The sequence below is a fragment of the Rhincodon typus genome, chromosome 8 (assembly GCF_021869965.1).
Source record: "Rhincodon typus isolate 14 chromosome 8, sRhiTyp1.1, whole genome shotgun sequence".
In the NCBI taxonomy this organism is placed as follows: Eukaryota; Metazoa; Chordata; class Chondrichthyes; order Orectolobiformes; family Rhincodontidae; genus Rhincodon; species Rhincodon typus.
In genome coordinates, this window is record NC_063339.1 from 26,826,654 (window position 1) to 26,850,823 (window position 24,170).

The window sequence follows — 24,170 nt, forward strand, 5'->3', positions numbered from 1 at the left end:
CCATCAGTAGTTCCATGGTGGGGGCTAGTCCTCAGTCAAGCGAGCAGGCAGAGCACAGTGTTGATAGTGACTACTGGGAGCTGTGTTCACCATCACCGCTTGGGAAATACAGCTGGACAGTGCAGAGACAACATTCAGGATAGGCAGGGTCAGTGTCGCTTTTATAGGTTAAAGCATGGGTTCCACGTCTGCTGGCTACCAGAATATTGAAGGAGCAAATACACGAAGCATGGGTTTGCAAGTTGCAGCTATATTTCATCTGTAAATGTTCCTTCACATGTATGCAGAGCAAACATGCTGATATGTGAAATGCTGGTCAGGGATGGATTGCACCATGCTTTTGGTGCTTGCTAAGCTAACATTGTCATCTCAGTGATGTAGAAGTTAGCAACGATAACTTAAAAGGAGGTGGGTGCAAGGTAAAAATGCCCCATCACTTGGGGAACTTCCAAGGTTCCAGTGGCACGAGGGGAACATCATTCCATTATGTGATATGGAGATACGATGGACTGAAATGAATGCGATGCTTAATGAAATGTTTGATGTGGGTCTGGGAATGGGAAGGAGGTCAGAACAGAGCAGACACTCTCTTTTTGATGTGATGTGTCAGTCACTCAGCTGATGCAGCACTTTCATGACGTTGGTGCACGTGCTGTGACCTGGACCGTGGTGGAACAGACTAAAGGGCTGGAGAAGATAGACCTCTGCAGCTTGGAGCAGTCTGGGCAGACCATGCTGCACCATCCTGGTGTATTGTGTTCTGCACAACTGGTGCAGGCAATGAGGTGATGGCAGCGATGCTGAGAGGATGAGGGAAGAGAAGCAGTCATCTGAGGAGAGGGATAAACTGGAAGAAGCTCTCTTTGTGAATGGCAGAGCTCTGCTACTTCAGGTGCTACAAGATGGACAGGACCTGACTGACACCCAGTTCCAGTCGAGAAGAACTGGGTGCAGCAGACCATCAATGTCAAGGCGCCAGCATTTTGATCCCATTGTGGGAGTGAACTGCAGCTCCCACTTGTTTCCTTTGTGTTCCCCTTACCTGACTGTCAGTAAACACCCATGTTTGGAATTGTTGGATTGCTTGCCTGTATGTGATGTTCCCTGACTGGACAATAACAAGATGTAGCTGACCAGTGGGCATTGGGAAAAGAGAAATGGTGACTCAAGGAGGGTGTTTAGCAGAGATATATCTAAGGGCAGCAAAGTGGCCTGGTGGTTTAATGTTGACCAGAGTGGGACAATGTTGTAAATGTATGGCAGTGCCAGCAATGCCAGCTACGTACCATTGTCAGTGTGGGTTTGTATCTGCTGTGCCATTACCCTGCTGGTGAAGGGAAATGCCTAGATTGCCAGTGCTTGCCTGTGCACAGGAACCTTTCAAAGTTGGCATGGTTGCAAGGGATGACAGTCTTTCAGCAGGTATCCACTGAGTGGTGAGTTGCTTTGAAACAGCACACAGTACGATACTGACAGGTTTGGCCATGACAGACATCATAATGGTGAAGTAAGTGGCTAAAGAGGTGTGTTTGACAGAGATACAGTAAAAAATCTGACTGAGCAAGAATTCCACCCTAAAACCTGACGCAATTCACACTTAGCCAAAAAGCCATAAAGACTCAGGCCACACAATTACCTCTTACTCCACCAGAACTAAACTGTTTTATTTTCACTTCACGTCAATTAACACAGCAGAGAATGTTGGAAAAACTTAGCAGGTCTGGCAGCATCCACAAAAGAGTAACCGAGTTAACACTTGACTCTGAGGACTCAAAATATTAACTCCATTTCTCTCTCCACAGATGCTGCTAGACCTGCCGAGTTTCTCCAACATTCTCTGTTTGTTTCAGGTTTCCAGTATCCGCACTACTTTTTTTGGGGGCAGATCTGGCTAGTTTCAATTGGACCATTAAGTAAGAACTTTAAGGCGCTTCTGTTTTAATTTTAGGGTTGTATACCTGAAAAATATTTATAACTCGGACAGTTTCGAACACAAACCTTGAGAATAATGTAAGTAATGTCAAGCTCCCAACATAATCGCTAAGATTGATAAATATTATCCAAAAACACAATGAAGTGCTTTCAGTGAGTGTGAGTGCTGGATGGGAAGGGCTACTGAATTTTAGAGGGTGCAAACTGGATTAATACACAGAGATAAAATAATTCAGGCATTGTGACCTCTTTCATGGTCCATTGGAACAGTATGACACAAAATACAAGATTTAAACTGTGATTTGTACATAGCCTGTTTCAGCTGAGACTGCAGGGATGGATCAACTGAAACAAACAGACAATGCTGGAAAAACTCAGCAGGTCTGGCAGCATCTGTGGGAGAGAGGAACAAGAGTTAATGTTTTGAGTCCAATAGGAATCTTCTTTGGCACTGGTGGAATTACTATTGTCCTCAGCAAACCTGATCTTGAGGGGGACAAATTGAAGCCAGTGCAGGATACTAAAGCTTGCTCAGCACTGAGGGAGCTCGGATGATAAGCACACATGCAGAGAGGTCAGGTAAAATAGTGGTGCTCCAGTAAATTCTGAATTTTCTCTCTGGGGACAGGAAAGAGGAGAGACTGAGGAAGGGTCACCGGGCCTGAAACGTTAACTCTGTTTTTTCCTTCACAGATGCTGCCAGACCTGCTGGACTTTTCCAGCAACTTTGTTTTTGCTCGTGAAGAGGAGAGGCTGGTTCAGATGTTGAACCCATCCCCAGCAAGGGTGGGGGCGGAAGGAGAGACAATCAGTCATTTGCCCGTGATTTGGCAAATCCAGTGCAGGGTGGCATATGGGTTCTTTAAAGCTCAAAGGCCAAAAGCATGGCATTTTGAAACAAGCTGGCAGATTGCAATGGAAGGCAAAAGGTAGAGGTAGAGGTAGCGCCTTGGGATGGAGGCTGAAGTAACCCAAGGCTGGTGACCCGTCACAAGTCAAGCTTTATTTATGCGTGAAGTCCTTGACATTGATCCAGCTCTCAGAGAGACACAGTTATCAGCCAGGGCTCCTTGATTGGACCAGGTTAACAGTCCCAATCAGGGAACTCATTAGGAGGTCCACCCAGCTGGCCTTGTTATAATTGTTACAATAGCACCCCGTCTCTCATTTTAAAAAATTATTTCATTCAGAAAAACATTGTTTTCTGACAGTAGGCTGCCACTAAAAGTAGGAGAGAGGGTGACCTGTCACTGCTCACATAACCTGACAGGAAGGCAGACAGGAAGGGACAACCAACCAGATTTAAAGGAAGAGGTTATTAACAAAAGGAGGCTGGGTGGCCGGAGGAGAAACATTTTTATGCAGCTAGGATTGTGCTTTGGATCCTGCTGCCCCCAGGGTGATGCCTGGAGTTTCAATTGCAGCTTTCAAAACACAAATACTTGATGCAGAAGAAAATGAAAAGATGTAGGGAAAGACAGAGCGAGAGACAGAGAGATAGGTAGAGAGAGAGAAAGCGCGTGAGTGAGCTCAGAAGTGGAAAAATATGGCAGGTCAAGTAGCCTCCATCAATATTGTATTATTCTAGAATTCTGAAATGGATTTACTATTTAGCTAGATAATGATATGAAGGACTAACAAACAGAACAATATGGTGCTGGGACCAGTTGAGGAGAGAGGACAGAGGCTCATGTAAAGCACGTACATGGGTACAGATCAGCTGAGTCAAACAACCAGTTTCTGTGCTATACACTTGATCTAATTTGGTCTGCAGTGAATACGTTTACTGAAAGATGGTTGAAACACACCCAAGTTAGAGGCTTCTGAAATGACAGAAATACACTTTGTGCACTGAGTTTTTACACATGAGAAATTCCACACTTTAAAAATAACTCGATGTGAAATCACACAATAGAGTTAGAGCATAAACTAAAACCAGAGGGAGGGCTTACTCAGGCTTCACAGCTAAACTGCCTTTCAATATTAAACTCCAACTTAAAGCAATCAGAGTTGAGGACTGGCCAATTCAATTTGGGTATTTACAGAAAATATATAATAGCATCATAGTTCAGCATGTTATTGCTCAGTGGAAGAGCAAAAAAAATTATAAAAGGAAGAAATTAATGTCACAGCAAGGGACCCTGCATGTCAAGCATAAAACTTAGCCCCCAAATTAGAATCAAAGTTGACTGTCAGTTACAGCCTTAACTACAGCATTAAGGCATTAGCAAGCCCTGAATTACCACATATGTGTTCATAGTTAAGGATGGTTTATCACCAACTGCCAGTATCCAAATATTATAGATAAAATATCAGCTGAGTTATATTATATATTTGAAAATATTGAGATGACGACATAATGAGATTTTCTTTGCTCTAAGAGAGACTGATAGGATGAAACAAAGAATCTTGCATTTATATAGCAGTCACTACAACTTGACGATGTTTCAACATGCTTTACGGCCAATTAAATATATTTTGAACTTTGTCAGTAGTGTCAGGAAAGCAGCAGCCAGTCTGAGCATAGCAAAATCCCACAAATGTGGTGCAGAGTTGAATGAACACAGCAGCCCAAGGAGCATCATCTCCTATGATGCTGCTTGGCCTGCTGTGTTCATCCAGCTCTGCACCTTGTTGTCTCGGATTCTCCAGCATCTGCAGTTCCTGCTATCTCAAAATCCCACAAATATCTGCTATAGGCACAGATTGAGGGATAAAGGTTAGCCAGGACAAATTTCCAACTTTCTCCTTTGAACAAGATCATGATTTTTTTTTCCCCTCTACCCCAGCAGGTAGAGGAGGCTTCACTTTAACATCTTTCAAGAACAGGCACACAGAGCTCCTTCAACACTGCGGCAGACAGTGTGAGCCAAGATTAACTGCTCAAATGGTTGAAGTGGGGCATCTACCTCTATCTGCAGAGAAGTCTGACACATGAAATTACAATCCTTCTTTACTCTAGTAAATATCCATGCTAAATAGCGAGAAGGAATCTTTAGACGTGGATCTTATAAACGTTATAGACATAGAAACAATGCCTGAAGATTTAAAAAAATCACACAAAATTCCTTCTCTTCTGTTTTACTGAATATGGTAGGCTAGATAAAGATAAATGTTGAGTTTTAACCATTTTGTGTGCTACACATCATAAAACTTTCAGGTCATAGACTTTGTTAATATTTCACAACAGAAGTTTTTTTTAGAAAAGATATCATGTGGGAATAGATGCATTTCAATTGGCATTAGAAGAGCCTTGATCAGATATTGCAGCAGGAGCATGTCAATACCCTGAAACAAGAGACTCAAAGGTGCAGTTTGCATGACAATGAGATGTTTACAGTGGTCACATGCTTTGCAATCAGTCCCTTCTGATTGTGTGGTCAGTGCATGCTGCAAATGTGCTATTTATTTTCTTAAAAGTGGTTTTTGATAGGAAATTGAAGCTTAAGCATTTTTACAGGAGTGTAGAACAAAATGCCGAGTGCAAAGCAAGCAACATGTTTCAAATTGTGCTCTCCACAGCCAGTGCATGTAGAATACATTGCATACCAGTGCAAGAATACCTCGCCAGAAATCAAATGGGTGGTGATTATCTAAACTTTACTTAATCTCACTTTAAACATAGTCCTGTTTGGTTAAACATATCGTATTGGGACCAAAGAATTTTATGTTTCTAGTTGGCTAACTGCAGCGTCACTTTCAAACTTCATTCTCTTGGAAACATTTGCAGGCCCTTCTGAACATTTAAACATGAAAAATACAAAGACTGTTCAGATCAGAATGAATTAGCTTCAAGCTCTGGTCTCAGTGAAGTTGGCTGAGCTGCTCAATTTCAATGCCTGAACTCTACATTCAGCATTCTTGGTTAGGGAGCAGAATTACAATGAGTTAACCAGAATTCTTAGCCCTGACCACTCTTCAGTAGCTCTAGAGAAAAAAACCCTGTACATTTGGACAGGAAAAATGATTGAGCTGAACAGTGATCGGCCATGACCCTTAATCAAATAGTCCACTGGCAGTTACTCTCCAGGTTTAATTGTTTGCCTGAAGTCACTAATTTCTGGAAGAGTCAAAAGAATAAAATTAAGGGAGAAAAATGGCTTCCCAATCCACAGATCAAGTTCTGAAATGTTTGCCTGGGTTATTGGATGTGAAGAAGATTTGTGATATCGTTACTATTATCTGGAAACTTGGGTCCCAAAATGGACTTAAAGCCAAGATTGATATTGTATGGGATAGAAAAGAAAAACTAATTTTTGGTTTGTCTGAGATCTGAAAATGGTGCAGGGTTGCCTGAAATTTTGTTTATAGGCATCTAAATGAGGATTTTAAAACCGTTCAGGTGATTGGTTCACTTAACAATTGTGATTAGGAGTGAGAGAGAAATCAACTCAGAGTGTTGCATTGCAACAATGTGTGCAATGACACGAGAAGACAGAAGCTAGTTCTTTTTGAATGACAGATCCATCGAGATGCCCGGGAGTGGGAATGCTTTTTCCTTCTTTTCAGGACAGTGCCCAAGTGTCCTTCAGAGAAAAGAGCCTGTACTAGAAGCAGTGTTGTTTAGCAGTCTTCAGAGCAGTCAGTGCAGGAGAAAGAAGTCCCAATAAACTCCAGAAAAGGAAATCTGTTGAAGAGGAGTTTAAAAAGACTCATATTAAAGGACTAAACACACTGATAATACAACTCACCTTAGGCTCACAAGAAGGGATATTAGCTAAAAAAAGGGAAAACTAGTGTTGATGGAAGGCAATGGCCTGGTGGTATTATCGCTGGACTATTTTTCTGGATCTCTAGATTATGTTCTGGGGACTCTGGAAATTAAATTAAATTTTTAAAAAATCTGGAATTAAGAATCTACTGATGATCGTGAAATCATTGTTGATTGTCAGAGGTTGATTCTCAATTGCCTTCTGAAATGGCCTAGCAAGACATTCAGTTGTACCAATTGCTACAAAGTCTCAAAGAAATGAAACTGGACGGATCACCTGGCATTGACCTAAGCACCAGAACAGACAACGGCAGAAACAGCCCTGTTAATCCGACAAAGTCCTCCTCACTAACATCTAGGGGTTAGTGCCAAAATTGGGAGAGCTGTCTCACAGACTAGTCAAGCAACAGCCTCACAGTCATACTCACAGAATCATACCTTACAGACAATGTCCCAGACACCACCATCACCATTCCTGGAAATGTCCTGTCTCACCGGCAGGACAGACCAAGCAGAGGTGGCGGCACGGTGGTATACAGTCGGGAGGCAGTTGCTCTGAGAGTCCTCAACATTGACTCCAGACCCCATGAAGTCTCATGGCTTTAAGTTAAACACGGGCAAGGAAACGTCCTCCTGATTACCACATACCACCCTCCCTCAGCTGATGAATCAGTATTCCTCCATGTTGAACAACACTTAGAGGAAGCACTGATGATGGCAAGGGCACAAAATGTACTCTGGGTGGGGGATTTTAATGTCCACCACCAAGAATGGCTCAGCAGCAGTACTACTGATCGAGCTGGTCGGGTCCTGAAGGACATAAGCTGCTAGATTGGGTCTGCAGCAGGTGGTGAGGGAACCAACAAAACAGCAAAACATACCTGACCTCATCTTTCCTAATCTGCCGGCTGCAGATGCATCTGTCCATGACAGTATCGGTAAGAGTGGCCATCGCACAGTCCTTGTGGAGACAAAGTTCCGCCTTCACATTGAGAATAACCTCCACTGTGAAGTGTGGCATTATCACCGTGCTAAATGGGAAAGACTTTGAATAGATCTAGCAACCCAAGACTGGGCATCTATCAGGCACTGTGGGCCATCAACAGCAACAGAAAGAATTGTATCTGCATAATCTGTAACCTCATGGCCTGGGCATATCTCCCACTCAACCATTACCATCAAGCCAGGGCATCAACCCTGGTTCAATGGAGAGTGCAGGAGTGTATGCAAGTGGAAGACAGAGCTAAACGATCCCTTAAGCAATGGATCAGGCCTAAGCTCTGCAGTCCTGCCACATCCAGTCGTGAATGGTGGTGGGCAATTAAACAACTCACTGGAGGAGGAGGCTCCACAAATATCCCCATCTTCAAATGATGGAAGGGCCCAGCACATCAGTGCAAAAGATAAGGCTGAAGCATTCGCAGCAATCTCCAGCCAGAAGTGCCGAGTGGATGATCCATCTCAGCCTCGTCCAGTGGTCCCCAGCATTACAGATTCCAGACTTCAGCAATTCAATTCACTCCACATGATATCAAGAAACGGTTGGAGGCACTGGATACTGCAAAGGCTACAGTCTCTAACAATATTCCAACAATAGTACTGAAGGCTTGTGCTCCAGAACTTGCGGTCCCCTAGCCAAGCTGTTCCAGTACAGTTACCACACTGGTGTCTACCCAACAATGTGGAAAATTGCCTAAGTATGTCCTGTACACAAAAAGCAGGACAAATCCAACCCGACTAATTACCGCCCCATCAGTCTCCTCTCAATCATCAGTAAAGTGATGGAAGGTGGCATAGACAGTGCGATCAAGCAGCACCTACTCAGCAATAACTTACTCAGTGATGCCTAGTTTGGGATCTACCAAAGCCACTCAGCTCCTGATCTCATTGCAGCCTGGTTCAAACATGGACAAAAGAGCTGAATTCCAGAGGTGAAGTGAGAGAGTGACAGCACTTGACATCAAGGCTGCTTTCGACTGGGTGTGGCATCGAGCAGCCCTAGCAAAACTGGTGTTAATGGGCATCAGGGGGAAAGCTCTTTGGTGGTTAGAGTCATACCTGCCACATAGGAAGATGGTTGTGGTCATTGGAGGTCAGTCATCTCAGCTCCACGACATCTCTGCAGGAGTTCCTCAGGGTAGTTTCCAAGGCCCAACCATCTTCAGCTTCTTCATCAATAACCTTCCCTCCATCATAAGATCAGAAGTGGGGATGTTCGCTGATGATTGCACAATGTTCAGCACCTTTTGTGACTCCTCAGTCTGTGTCCAAATGCAACATGATCTGGACAATATCCAGGCTTGGGCTCATAAATAACATTCATGCCACACAAATGCCAGGCTATGACCATCACCAATAAGAGACAATCTAACCACCGTCCCTTGACATTCAATGGTGTTACCATCACTGAATCCCCGCTATCAACATCCTGGGGTGTGATCATTGACCAGAATTCAATTGGACTCACCATATAAACACAGTAGCTACAAGAGCAGGCCAGAAGCTGGGACCACTGAGGCGAGTAACTCACCTCATGACTCCTCAAACCCTGTCCACCATCTGCAAGGCACAAGTCAGGAGTGTGATGGAATACTCCCCACTTGCCTGGATGAATGCAGCCCCAACGACACTCAAGAAGCTTGACACCATCCAGGATGAAGCAGCCTGCTTGATTGGCACTACATCCACAAGCATTCATTCCCCTCACCACTGACGCTCAGTACACACTGCTGCTACTATCTATCAGATGCACTGCAGAAATTCAAAGATCCTCAGGCAGCACCTTACAAACCCAAGACCACTTCCATCTAGAAGGACAAGGGCTGCAGATTTTTGGAGAAACCACCACCTTCAAGTTCCCCGCTAAGTCACTGACCATCCTGACTTGGAAATAGATCACCATTCCCTCACTGTTGCTGGGACAAAATGCTGGAATTCCCTCCCTAATGGCATTGTGGGTCAACCTACATACAGCAGGTGGACTGCAGCGATTCAAAATGGCAGCTCACCACCACCTTCTCAACGGCAACTGGGGATGGGCAAGAAATGCTGGCTCAGCTAGCGACACCCATATCTCACAAAAGTGAATTAGAATTAAAGAGTTCTGCAGATGTTTGCAAGAAGTAAAGGAGGTTCAGCCAACTGAACATGGAACTTTAAGTTGAAAAAGGATGTCCTTCCACTGAGGTTTCAATATCTATAACGTTGCTGATCAGGGTAAAAAGAGTTAAATATTTATTTTTTATAAGGTCATTTCATCTACTTTTATAGTGTAAAAGTGGTAAACTTTCTTTCCCTTTTGTGTGTAATACCTTTTAATATTCTTTTATAAAAAGTATATGGACAGCCACTTGTGAATATGTTCAGTGACTGGCCACCATGGTAACAGAAACGTAGAAAATAGGAGCAGGAGGAAGCCATTTGGCCCATCAAGCCTGCTTCACCATTCAACATGATCAGGGCTGGTAATCTAGGTAAAGTCCATGTTTCCATTCCGTCCCCATACCACTTGATACCTTGAGTCCCTAGAAATCCAAGTGTTTCTTAGATATATTCAGTGACTTTGGCTCCACAATCATAAACGATACTTTTCCATTCTGCTTTTTCTACAAAAGCAAATAACCTCATATAGTCGACTCATACAGCACAGAAACAGACTCTTCGGTCTGACTAGTCCATGCAAAACATAATCCCAAACTAAACTAGTCCCAACTGCCTGCTCCTAGCCCATATCCCTCCAAACCGTTCCTATTCATGTAGTTATTGAAGTGTCTTTTTAATGTTGTAACTGTGCCCACATCCACCACTTCCTCAGGAAGTTCATTCCACGCACAAACCACCCTGTGTAAAAGAGTTGTCCTTCATGTCTTTCCCTGTCACCTTGAAAATATGCCTACTGGTCTTGAAAACTCCCATCTCAGGGAAATAACACCCACCATTAACCCTATCTATTCCCCTCATGATTTTATGAACCTCTATGAAGGAGGTTGAGAGGTGACCCACAGTCCAGTGAAAAAAGGTCCCAGCTTATGCAGATTTTCTTTATAACTCAAACCTTCCATAACCAGCAACATCCTGGTTAATCTCCTCCGAGCCTCTCCAGCTGATAATATCCTGCCTATAACAGGGCAAACGGAACTGGACACAGTATTCCAGAAGAGACCTCACCATTGTCCTGTACAACCTTGTCATAACTTCTGAATTCATTCAAAAGGACCGAGCAATGAAGGCAAGCATGCTAAACACTTTTTAACCACCCTGTCTATATTTGACACCGATTTCAAAGAATTATGCACCGTATCCCCTAGGTCCCTCTGTTCTACAACACTACCCAAGGCCCTACCATTAATTGTACAAGTACTGCCCCTGTTTGTTGTACGAAAATGCAATTCTTCACTTTTATCCCCAGATTGAACTCCATCTGCTATTTTTCAGCCATTGTTCCATTTGGTCAAGATCACTTTATAATCTTAAAAAACCTTCTTCACTGTCTGTCTACTAAACCACCAATTTTGGTGCCATCCACAAACTTACTATCCATGTCTTCTATATTCTCATCTAAATCATTTAGATAAATGAGAAACAAGAGAACGCAGAACCGATCCCCATGGAACACTGCTGGTGACAGGCCTCCAGTCTACCACCACTCGATCTCCTGCCATTAAATTAATTTTGTATCCAATTAGCAAGCTCACCCTGAATCCATGTGACCTAACTGTACTAATTAGTCTACCATATGGAACGTTGTCAAAGGCTTTACTAAAGTCCAAGTAAACAATGCCTAATACTCGGTCCTCCATCTTTTTGGTAATTTTCTCAAAGAAAAATTCAATCAAGTTTGTGAGACAACTTTGCTCGCACAAAACCATGTTGACTATGCCTAATCATTCCTTGCCTCTCTAGGTGTTTAGGAATCCAATCTTTTAGAATCATCTCCAACAACTTACCTGCGACCAAAGTCAAACTAGCAGGTCTATGGTTCCCCGATTTCTCCTTACAATCTTTCTTAAACAAAGGCACAACATTAGCCACCCTCCAGTCATCAGGCACCTCAACCATAGGTGTAGATGATGCAAATATTTCTGCAAGGGATCCCGCAATTTCCTCCCTTACTTCCCATAGCATTCTGGGATACATTAGATCAGGTCCTGGAGATTTACCCACGTTTATATTCCCTAAGACCTCCAGAAATTCCTCTTCTGTAATGTGAACTGTTTTTAAAACATCAATATTTATTTCCCCAAGTTCTCTAGCCTCTATTTTTTTCTCCACAGTAAAAACCTGACGTGAAATTTTCATTTAATGTCTCTCGAATCTCCTGGGGTTCAACAAAAAGATGACCCCCTTGATCTTTAAGGGGCCCTACCCTCTCTCTAGTTGCTCTCTTCCTCTTAATGTACTTGTAGAATCTCTTGAAATTATCGTTAACTTTATCTGCTAATGCTGTCTCATACACACTCTTTGTTTTCCTGATTTCCTTCTTAAGAATGCATCTACACTCTTTATATTGATTAAGAGATTTATTTGAAGTCATCTACCACATTGGGGGCAACACAGTGGTTCAGTGGTTAGCACTGTTGCCTCACAACACCAGGGACCTGGGTTCGATTCCACTCTTGGGCAACTGTCTGTGTTGAGTTTGCACATTCTCCCCATGTCTGCGTGGGTTTCCTCCCACAGTCCAAAGATGTGCAGGCCAGGTGGATTGACTATGATAGATTGCCCATAGTATTCTGGGATGTGCAGATTAGTTGGGTTATGGGGAATGGGTCTGGGTGGGATGCTGTGAGCGTCAGTGTGGACTTGTTGGACCGAAGGGCCTGTCCCCACACTGTAGGGATTCTATGATGATGATTATACTGCATTGGTTATGTATTTTCCACTCTTCCACTCAACATTGCCTGCAGCCATTTTACATCTTTCTCACCTCACACAATCCCATCTACTTTTGCATCACCAAACTTGGAAACATTACATTTGATTCCCTCATGCAATTTGTTGATCTATATTGTGATTAGCTGAGGCCCAAGCACTGATCCTTACAGAACTCCCACTAGTCACCACCCACAACTCTGAAAGAGACCTATTTAGTCCTACTCACCATTTCAGTTTGCTAACTGAAATAACTCCACATGGGCTGCTATCCTATCACCAAGTCACCCTTTATTTACACCTGACATGTCCTTGACACAGATCCAGCTTTCTCAGAGCCACCTGTCAGAGTGTCAGGACATCTGATAATCCTGTTTATATCTGTCAGCCAGGGCTTCCTGATTGGACCAGATTACAGCCCCAATCAGGGAACTCATCTTCTATGATATCCACCTGGCTACCATCATTACAATCACTACACTAACCAATTCTCAATCCATCCCAGTACATTATCCCCAATCTCATGTACTTTGATTTTGCATGCTAAACTCATGTGAGATACAGACACAGAGGTTCTCGATCAAAAGTTTCCTGAAAATCAAATTACATCATTTATATTATTTCTCCCTTATCTATTCTATTAGTCATAGTCTCAAGAATTCCAGCAGGTTTGACCATAACATCATAAGGCATAGGAGCAGAAATTAGGCCATTCAGCCCATTGAGTCTGCTCTGCCATTGAATCATGGCTGATAAGTTTCTCAACCCCATTCTCCCGCTTTCTCCCCGTAACCCTTAATCCCCTTGACAATCAAGAACCTATCTATCTCTGTCTTAAATATACTCAATGACTCGGCCTCCACAGCCTTCTTTGGCAGCGAATTCCATAGATTCACCACTCTCTGGCTGAAGAGGTTTCTCCTTATCTCTGTTCTAAAATGTCTTCCCCTTTCTCTAAGGCTGTGCCCTCAGGTCCTAGTCTCTCCTACCAATGGAAACATCTTCCCAACATCCACTCTGTTCAGGCCATTCAGTATTCTGTAAATTTCAATCAGATCACCCCCTCATCCTCCTAAATTCCATCGAGTATAGACCCAGAGTCCTCAAACGTTCCTCATATGTTAAGCTTTTCATTTCTGGGACCATTCTCATGAACCTCCTCTGAATCCAGTATATCTAGGGCCAGTATATCGTTCCTGAGATATGGGGCCCAAAACTGTGCACAATACTCCAAATGTGGCCTGACCAGAGCCTTTTGGAGCTTCAAAAGTACATCCCTGCTTTTATATTCAAGACCTCTCAAAATAAATGTCAACACTGCATTTGCCTTCCTAACTACTGACTCAACCTGCAAGTTTACCTTGAGAGAATCCTGACTAGAATCCCAAGTCTCTTTGTACTTCAGATTTCTGGATTTTCTCCCCTTTTAGAAAATAGTCCATGCTTCTATTCTTCTTACCAAAGTGCATAACCTCACACTTTCCCACGTTGTACTCCATCTGCCACACCTTTGCTCACTCTCCTAACCTCCAAATCCTTCTGCAGCCTCACCACCTCCTCAATACTACCTGTCCCTCCACCTATCTTTGTATCATCTGCAAACTTAGGCAGAATGCCCACAGTTCCTTCATCAAGATCATTAATGTATAAAGTGAAAAGTTTTTGTCCCAACACTGACCCTTGTGGAACACCACTTGTCACTGCCTGCCATCCTGAGAAAGACCCTTTTAACCCCACTCTCTGCTTTCTGCCAGACAGCCAATCTTCTATCCATGCTGGCACCTTGCCTCTAACACCATGGGCCCTTATCTTACTCAGCAGCCTCTTGTGTGGCACCTTGTTAAAGGCCTTCTTGAAGTCCAGGTAGACAACATCCATTGGCTCTCCTCGGTCTAACCTGTTTGTTACTTCCTCAAAGAATTCTAACAGTTTTGTCAGGCATGACTTCCCCTTGATGAAGCCGTGCTGACTTTGCCCTATTTTACCATGTACATCCAAGGATTCAGAAATCTCATCCTTCACAATTGACTATAAAATCTTACCCATGACCAAGGTTAGCTAATAGGCCTGTAATTTTTCTGTCTTTTGCCTTACTCCCTTTTTAAACAGAGCTGTCACGTTAGCGATTTTCCAGTCCTTTCCAGTCCCTGACTCTAGCGATTCCCGAAAGATCACCACTAATGCCTGCACTATCTCTTCAGCTATCTCCTTTAGAACTCTGGGGTGTAGTCCATCTGGTCCTGGTGATTTATCTATCTTCAGGCCATTCAGCTTTTCTAGCACCTTCTCCTTGGTGATAACCACCATATTCAGCTCTGCCCCCTGTCTCTCCTGAATTTTTGGGGTATTACTCATGTCTTCCACCGTGAAGACTAATGCAAAGTAATTATTCAGTTCCTCAGCCATTTCCTTGTTCCCCACTGCTATCTCTCCAACATTATTTTCTAGCAATCCAATGTCCACTTTTGCCTCTCTTCTGCCCTTTATATATCGAAAGAAACTCTTAAAGTCCTCCTTTATATCACTGGCTAGTCAACTGGTTTCAACAAGGCTACCAGTTTGTCAAATAGCTTTCCTTTTATAAATCCATGTTCACTTTGTCTAACCATGTTGATATTTTCTAGGTACTCAAACGTTCTGTTACCACATCCTTTACAACAGACTCTAGCATTTTCCCTGCTACTGATATTAGGCTAACCAGTCCATAATTCTCTATTTCTCTCTCCCTCCTTTTTAAAAAAAGTGGGGTTATATTTGACACCCTTCAATACGGCTGAATTGTTACAAAATCTGCAGAATTTTAGAAGATGAACAAACAATGCATCAATTATTTCCATGGCAACCTCCTTTAGTACCCTGAAATGTAGATTATCAGGGGGTTTAACTGCTTTCAGTCCCATTAATTTCTCCAGCGCTTCTGTTTTTACTATTTTCCCTCATTTCTTTTTATTCTCACTGGACCCTTGGTGCTCTCGCATTTCTGGGAAGTTATTTGTGTTTCTTTTGTGAACAAGGAAGTAAAGTAGTTGTTAAATTGATGTGCCATTTCCTTGTTCTCTATTAGTAATTCTCCTGTTTCAGACTGTAAAGGACCTACATTAGTCTTCACTAAACATTTGCTTTTCACTCATAAAGACTTTTACAATCTCCCTTTACGTTTTTATGCTTCATGCTCAATTTTTCTCCTCTTAATCCATCCCTTGTTCCTCCTTTGCTGAATTCTAAACTCTCAATCTTAAGGGGGTTGCTATTTTTTCCTCAATTTTATATGACTTTTCTTTGGATTTAATACTATCTTGAATTTATTTTGTCAGCTAAGATTGAGTCACTTTTTCTGTTGTGTTTGCTGCGCCAGAAAAGGTATGTACAAGCAATGTTAAGAACATTTCTTAAATATTTGCCATTGCCAATACACTGTCATGCCTTCCAATCTTTCATGACTATCTCACTCTCAATCCTTTATAGTTTCCATTGTTTAGATTTAGCACCCTAGTATTGAATTGGACTACTTCACTTGCCATTCCAATGAATAATACTGTTATGGTACTGTCACCCTTCTCTAAAGGACCACATAGATCTGGATTACTAATCAACCCTTCTCATTGTGAACTTGCCAATGGCTTCCACTCTCAGGAGCAGAGCAAGGAGGCAGGCTCCAAAGCTACCTCAGTTGGAACAAGACTAGAACATGCATGTTGCTGTTATATTGAATGAGGTGCTAGCCATCCAGCCAACTGAGCTAACCAAGGTTATGGAGAGAAAGCAGGATTAGGCTTTTGAGGTGGACAATCAGCCATGATCTGATGAATGGTGGAGCAGACTTGAAGGGCCAAATGGCCTCCTCCTGCTCCTATATTCTATGTTTCTATGGCTTATCAAGCTAGATTGATGGGATCATAACATATATGATTGAAGTCAAAGGGTTTCAGGCCCAAAACCCATTCTAATACTTCAGCACATTATGTAGTGAGGGTAGTATGGTGGATGGCTGGTGTTTGGTCAACTATTTCGGTGAAACAAAAGATGACATAAGAATGCAAGGAATCAGAGCATGGATAGGTCATTCAGACTCTAGACACCCTTGTGAATCAAAAATCTGGCCAACTCAATTCATAGATTTTCAGTGAACTAGTATCTGCTGCTCAGATGGGAAGAAAGCTGCAAAAACTAATGGCCTTCTTCAAATTTCAAGCCCACAACTTCATCTTAAATGGGGTTTTTGAAATAGTGACTGCCACATCTAGACTCTTCACACACAGAAGTATTGTCTCAACATCTATCCTGTCAAGCCCCTTCCAATGGAGGGCATGCCCCATCTACATCAACAAATCTGAGGTGGAGACAGTCCAGATTCTCAAGTTCCTAGGAGTGATGATAACCAATCTGCCCTGGACCTCCCACGTAGATGCGACTATCAAGGCGGCACAACAATGCTCTTCTTCCTCAAGCGACTTAAGAAATTTGGCATGTCCATAAGGACACTCACCAACTTTCATAGATGCACCATAGGAAGCATTCTATCTGGGTGCATAAAGGCCTGGTACGGCAAATGCTCTGCCTAGAACTGTAAGGAGCTACAGGCCATCACGGAAGCCAACTTCCTGACCATGGTCTCCACTTACACTTCTCGTTTCTCATCAAAGACTCCTCCCACCCCAGTAATGTTCTCTTCCAACTACTTCTGTCATACAGAGACACAGAAGCTTGAGCAAATGCACCAACAGTTTCAAGAACAGCTTCCTCCTTGCTGTTATTAGACTGCTGAATGGACCTCTCTAACTTCAAATAATGTTGATTTTGCTAATGTTGAACTTGCTTTGGGCATCTCCTGTGCAGTGTAACCTCATATGTCTCATTCTGTCTAAGCACCCCATGATCTGTATGTTATTGTTTGCTATGATCTGCTGTACTGCTCGTAAAACAGAACTTTTCACTGTACTTAAGTACATGTAACAACAATAAATCAAATCAAATGAAAACTCTCATACTCCAATGGAATCACCACTCAATCTCCATATATATTCGTTGTAGGTTCTTGTGGTGCAGTGGTAGTGTCTGTATCTCTCAGCCAGAAATTTCAAGTCCCACCCACTCCAGGTGTGTGTCATAACATGTCTGACAAGGTTGATTAAAAAAAAAATTAGGAAATATACAATTCGAAAAGCATACAGGTTTGGCTGAAGTTCTAGTAACATTAGGTAGCATTGTTCCCAATTAGGAGTTCTTGTATCTGTTCGGGTGACTGATTCACACCTTGGAGGAGGTCAATATTTCATTGCAAGGAAAACATTTTAAGGGTGGTATTCCTTTGCATGTATTACCCTACGGAGCCCAGAATTTTGTAAATATAAATACAAGTAGTGCTGGAAATACTCAGCAGTTCTGGCAACAACTATGGAGAGAAAAAATTATAGTTAACATTTTGAATCGCAGAAATTAAAAGTCAGTCATATTCAACTCAAAACATTATAGTTTTCTTGACAAGCACTACTGATGGTCAAGGGTTGCTCATTTAGCTGAATGGCTAGTTTGCAATGTGGAGTTATGCAAACAGTGTGGGTTTGATTTCCAGGCCGGCTTTCTCCAAACTCCCCCTCACCTGAGGCATGGTGACCCTCAGGTTAAACCATCACCAGTCATCTCTAATGAGAAAGCAGTCCCTATGACACTATGGTGACTTGCCCTGCTGAGTACTTCCATCACTTCCTGTTTTTACTTCAGATTTCTAGCAGTCACAGTATTTTACTTTTTTTGCAGGATCAGGCCATATGAGATGTTGATATTTCCACAATCAAATATGAGCCAGCTAGTCTCAGTGTGCTTGCTGATGGTTGCTGCTGTGCCTTTCCAGAATCAGAGACATTCCAAAGAAGTAATGGAACATAACAGCCAACTAATTTAAAAAAAAACATTCTGGACATTACACTAATAAAACGGCTAACAGCTGATACCAAAATGTCTGTGAAAATCTTACGTCTCTCAGTAAACTGTTTAACAGTCTGAGTTCAGCAAAATTCCTTCAGAACTTCAGCAAATGTTTTGACAGCTAAAGGAAGTGGCTACCAGTCTACTCTTTTAGGAGGGGAATTCTAGTCTATAAAAGAGATAAAAAGGTTGTGGTCTCACATATATTACCAGCTGGAGTCCTTAAAGGTAAAGTCTCTTCAAGGCAAAGGTATAAATGCAACATAAATCTGGATAGTGGCTGTGTGAACATAACTGTCAACAATGGGGAGCTATCTGACATCCTTCGTCTGGTGTTAATTGACCAATAATGCTCCCAAATTAGTCCAGTGGCTGGATTTTATTAAGTAGAAGGATTAGAAAATCATTATTGTTGAAGAATTCTATTTAAATATGGTAAAAATAGCATAGGCCAATGGCTATCATGAGGAATATTTCTATTTCTGAATTTTCCAGTCAGCATTGCTAATAAAGATCTCTCTCTGATCACACATTTTCCATGACTTAGTCTCTATTTCCTGTATTAAAATAGAAGAAGGGCAAGACAGTGTGCATTATCTTTCAATGCAGATCAAGGACCACTCTTTTCAAACAATTGTTTTACAACCATTGAGGCTCTATAGTCTGAAATAGGCCATTTGGCCCATTAGGCCTGTGCCTGCTGTTTGTTGGAGCAATCCTTTCATTTTGCTATCTGTACAATTCTGTATCCTCCTTTGTTTCAAGCAGCTACTAATTTTTTCCTTTAAATAATGGTCTCTTCCCTCATTATTTGTGATGATACAAAATTCCACACTGCAAAAATTCACAGCAAAATTTCTTCTCACATTTCCTCACTCTCTATAAGTTGATGATTCCTCATCACTAACCCTTCCCGAAGTGCCACCACATGAAGTAGTCTTTCCCTTTTACCTCTGTCAAAAATATTTTGACCTCTAAAATAACCTTTAACTTTCCCTTACTAGTGAAAGTATTCTTAGTATCATAACTGAACTTTGCCATCCTTGGGATAGTCCTAATATATGGATGCCATGTGACATAGGGTTCAGTGTCATACATTGATTTACATTGCTCCTGTGATGTGCCTTGGAATCTTTAATTATGATAAACATACTTTGTAAATATATGTTGTCATTGATTGCACTGTATTCAATATATCAATATTTTGTGGACATTACCAGGCTTTGCACACACACACACACACACACACACACACACACAGTTTTGATACCTTTCCAGCCAAAAGAACTGAAAAAACTTAGGACTTTAAGAGTTAATTGTATTAGCTCAACTTATGGGACTTGACTTATTTCTTTAAAGTTGGCATGCTATTGTAATTGGTTACAGAACTAACGGCCACAATACTTCTAGGTGTTGTTGATACATTCAATTACTTACTAAATTAAAATCACTTTTTTAAAAATGATAAATTAAATGACTATCAACTGAAAACTGTAAAACTTGTTTGAAAATATCCTGCATGGCTGCTATTTCGGTTCAGAACAGGGTATATGGAGTTCCATTGGCTTTTTTATAGCACAAAATAAAAACCAAACTGGCGAAGATAGGTTTGTTAATTGACTTAATCGGCAGAAATACTACTAAACTCAAACATCAGCATTGTTTTAGTAACAGGCAGGGTCTTACCTTCAGAAGTCATCTCTTTCATATCTATCAGGATGTAAAGCTTACCCTCCGGCTCCAAATCAACCTAACAAAGAAACACACAATGATACATTAAAATATAAACAAATACGAGTCATATGCTATACACTCATATGTGAACAAATATAATGAAATTGTACCAAGATGAATTCTCACGTCAGACCTTTAAATCGATGGAATCGTAGATGTTTTACAGCGAAGATGGCCATTCAGAGCAATCCAAGCCTAATCCAATGTCTATCTTCTCTACAGTAGCACTAGTAAATTTGCAGGTGATACCAAAATTGGAGGTGTAGTGGACAGCGAAAAATATGACTTCAGAGTACAACAGGGTCTTGATCAGATGGGCCAATGGGCCGAGGAGTGGGCAGATGGAGCTTAATTTAGATAAATGTGAAGTGCTGCATTTGAAAAGACAAATCAGGCAGGACTTATACGCTTGATGGTAAGGTCCTGGGGAGTGTTGCTGAACAAACAGACCTTGGAGTGCAGGTTCATATTTGGAGTGCAGGCTCATAGTTCCTTGAAAGTGGAATTGCAGGTAGATAGGATGGTGAGAAGGTGTTTGGTATTCTTTCCTTTATTGTCAGTGCATTGAGTATAGGAGTTGGGAAGTCATGAGCAGCTCTACAGGACATTGGTTAGGCCACTATTAGAATACTGTGTGCAATTCTGATCTCCCCACTATAGGAAAGATGTTGTGAAACTTGAAAGGATTCAGAAAAGATTTACAAGGATGTTGCCAGGGTTGGAGGGTTTAAGCTATAGGGAGAGGCTGAATAGGCTGGGGCTATTTTCCCTGGAGCATCGGAGGCTGAGGGGCAACCTTATAGAGGTTTATAAAATCACAAGGGGCATGGATAGGTAAGTCGACAAAGTCTTTTCCCCAGGGTCAGGGAGACCGAAACTAGAGGGCATAGGTTTAAGGTGAGAGGGGAAAGATTTAAAAGGGAACTAAGGGACAACTTTCTCACACAGAGGCTGGTGCATGAGCTGCCAGAGGAAGTGGGGGAGGCTGGTACAATTACAACATTTAAAAGGCATATGGATGGGTATATGAATAGGAAAGGTTTTGAGAGATATGGGCCAAATGCTGGGAAATGGGACTACATTTATTTAGGATCTCTGGTCAGCATGGACAAGTTAGACTGAAGGGCCTCTTTCTGTGTTGTATATCTCTATGACTCTATTTATCACTAAAGTTAAATGTTTACCTGTGCTTCCCTATATTGTTACAATTGTAAGTTTTATAAATAATTAAGTATTAGAATTGTACCTTTTGTCTTATAAGAATATTACATTTTTGATCTGTTGCATTAAATTTAGTGTAGATTAAGAGGTCATGTGATCCATGCTGGCGTCTGCCTGAATGCAACGGTTTACTGTTTACAGAGATTTCAGCAAGGCTCATATTGGTTTATTAAATGGAAGGCATAGGTATTTTGCTTGGGGACTGTTGTGATTGGAACGAGGTCAGCCAGGTGGACCTCATAGAATATGAGTTCACTGATTGGGACTGCTGAACTGGTCCAATCAGGGAGCTCCGTCAGGGGTGCTGCTCACTCCAGAGCTGGCTCTGAGCTAGCTGGGTCAGTGTCACGTACTAAGAACATGTATTAAAGGATGACTAGGTGAAGGGATCCCAGCCTTGGTGGAGTCAGGGACAGTCAGGGACAATGAGAGCAGTTTGTAGGTCCACAACAAGTGGACATTAAGTCACTGAATGTCTTAGACAGATGTTATAGTTATTATTTTGTAAAACATTAGGCAGTAAACTTTACTTATAAGATGAAAGGAAGTTCGCATCAAGGATAATTACTTGACATTTCTAATTAAATGCAAAACTAACATGGTCCCAGTTTCTTAGAAGATGAGTGGAGGAAATTTGACAGAGATCCAAGTCCTTTGTCTACCTACATGATTTTTAGAAGTTTCTATGCTTTGTGCTTTCTTCCTGAAAGCTGAAGAACCTGGACAAGGATGTCTGGTTCCTTGCAGAGAAACTATTAAAACAACAGCAAAGGAATTTCAGTTTAAAGGTTATCCTTGCCCTTTTATTTCCCCCTTCATTTCTCTGTCCCAGAGAAAAATAGAGGCATTTATTTAATAAAGATAATGCGTATAATCAATGGCCATGAGTACTGCTCAGGGGAATCACATAATTAGTGGTTCAGGTAATGCCAGAAAGCATTGATTTATGGCTGGAACAGGTTACATTGCAATTGGAATCTAAGCATTTGGGGAAATTGTCAACGGCTTGTCATTTTAACTTGTTTGAGTGAACTATTTCATTCTTGAAAGCATTGTAGGTTCTTTGACCCTAAGCGAATCAGATGGACTGCTCTGATGATTGAGAGTCTAGATGCGACTCGGCTGAACAGTTAAGAAAGATAAAAGGTAACTATATAATCTAATGTATGTTGTGTGTGCTCACACATGTGCGAGAGAGAGAGAGAAGGAAATGATGAAAAACAATAATTTTAGAATAATGTACTGAAACTATAGAACTTACAGGGAGATACTGGAGTCTGATACTGTCAAGGTTGACTCAGCAAACAGATGTACAGTGACATCATTGTGTTGCCTATTTAGGCTTAATGACACACAGTTCAACTTTTCACAGAATAAACACACGTCCCCGGAGAATTTAACTCAGCTGCAATGAAACCATCACAGCAGGTTGTTTAGTATCATATTACTAAGTTCAATAAAATAAATGCCCCATTTACTGCAACTTCCCATGATGAGTTCAAGGGAGTCTCAGTTCATCCAGATGGAATTCTAATGTCATTTGTATTTGTTTCAGGTAAACAGGCTGACAGGTGTTGTAAAATATTGTACTTAAAGTGGCTAATCCGACCAATAACTGCTGTTAAGGGATTCCCCCATTCCAAAAATTGGGATCCAATGAGAGCACAGAACCCTCTTGAGTTTCTGTGCTACTGTTTGTAATATATCCTTGCAAAGGCTTTGATCTTAAGACAAAAGAGGCACAAATCAGCCATTCAGCCCTTGACTCTCTCTATCATTCAATGGCTGATTTGATAATCCTCAACTCTGCCCTTAATGCCCTCCTAGTTAAAAGTCTGTCTCAACCTTGGATATACTCAATGACTAAGCCTCGACAGCCCTCTGCGGTAAAGACTTCTACCAATTCACCATCCTCAGAGAAGAAATTCCTCCTCATCTCTGTCTTAAATGAATGACTCCTTACTCTGAGATTATGCCCTCTGGTCCCAGACTCTCCCACAAGGGGAAAATAAGCTTTCCGCATTGACCCTTGAATCTTGCATGTTCCAATAAAATTGTCTCTCATTCTTCTCAACTCCATTGAGTACAGAACCAATCTACTCAACCTCTCCGAATATCACATGCCCAGGATCAGCCTAGTGAACCTTTTCAGGATTGCCTCCAATGCCTGTACATCTTTCCTTAGGAAAGGGGCCCAAAACTGCTCACAATATTTCAGGTGTTGTCTACAGTGCCTTAGAAAAACTTCCCTGCTTTTATACTCAATTCCCTTTGAAATGAAAGCCAACAGTCCAATAGACATCCCTGTTTTCTGTTCAAGGAGGAAATGCAGGACGAGGAGGAAGTTCAGCTTTGGTCGAAGTGCAATGTGGTTTGGTTCGATAACAGCCTTGGAGAGGGTAGATAATACAATCTAAGATTGCATTTCCCTGTGTTTGAGAAGGTCAAGGGATGACTTGATCAAAGTCTTAAGATTTTAAGCTGGAAAGGTTCAGCAGATAGAAAGAAAGAACATCAGCAGTTAGAGAGCACCGGTAGGGTCATAATTAAAGAATTAGAGGTGGACCCTTTTAAAAGCGAAATTAAAAAAGATACTTCTACCCAAAATGCCTTCGGTTTTAGCAGTGGCACCACACCAAGATGAAAAGTCTGAGGCAAGCCCACCTTCATTTGGTATCCCCACAGCCATTTAACAGCCATTAGATCATTGACTGGCTCAGTGTGAGGTTCCTACCCCCATCCGGGATAAAGCCAGCCAATCAAATGCCTAGCTGCC

General features: G+C 41.8%; 1 protein-coding gene across 1 annotated transcript in view; it reads right to left on the minus strand.

Annotated features, from left to right (window-relative positions):
* prkcha (protein kinase C, eta, a) overlaps positions 1-24,170 on the minus strand; it is a 204,034-nt gene that overhangs the window by 109,701 nt on the left and 70,163 nt on the right. Inside the window, exon 2 of the mRNA XM_048599997.1 lies at positions 20,126-20,189. Within this exon, the coding sequence (XP_048455954.1) occupies positions 20,126-20,189 (64 nt within the window). The remainder of the gene's footprint in view (positions 1-20,125; positions 20,190-24,170) is intronic.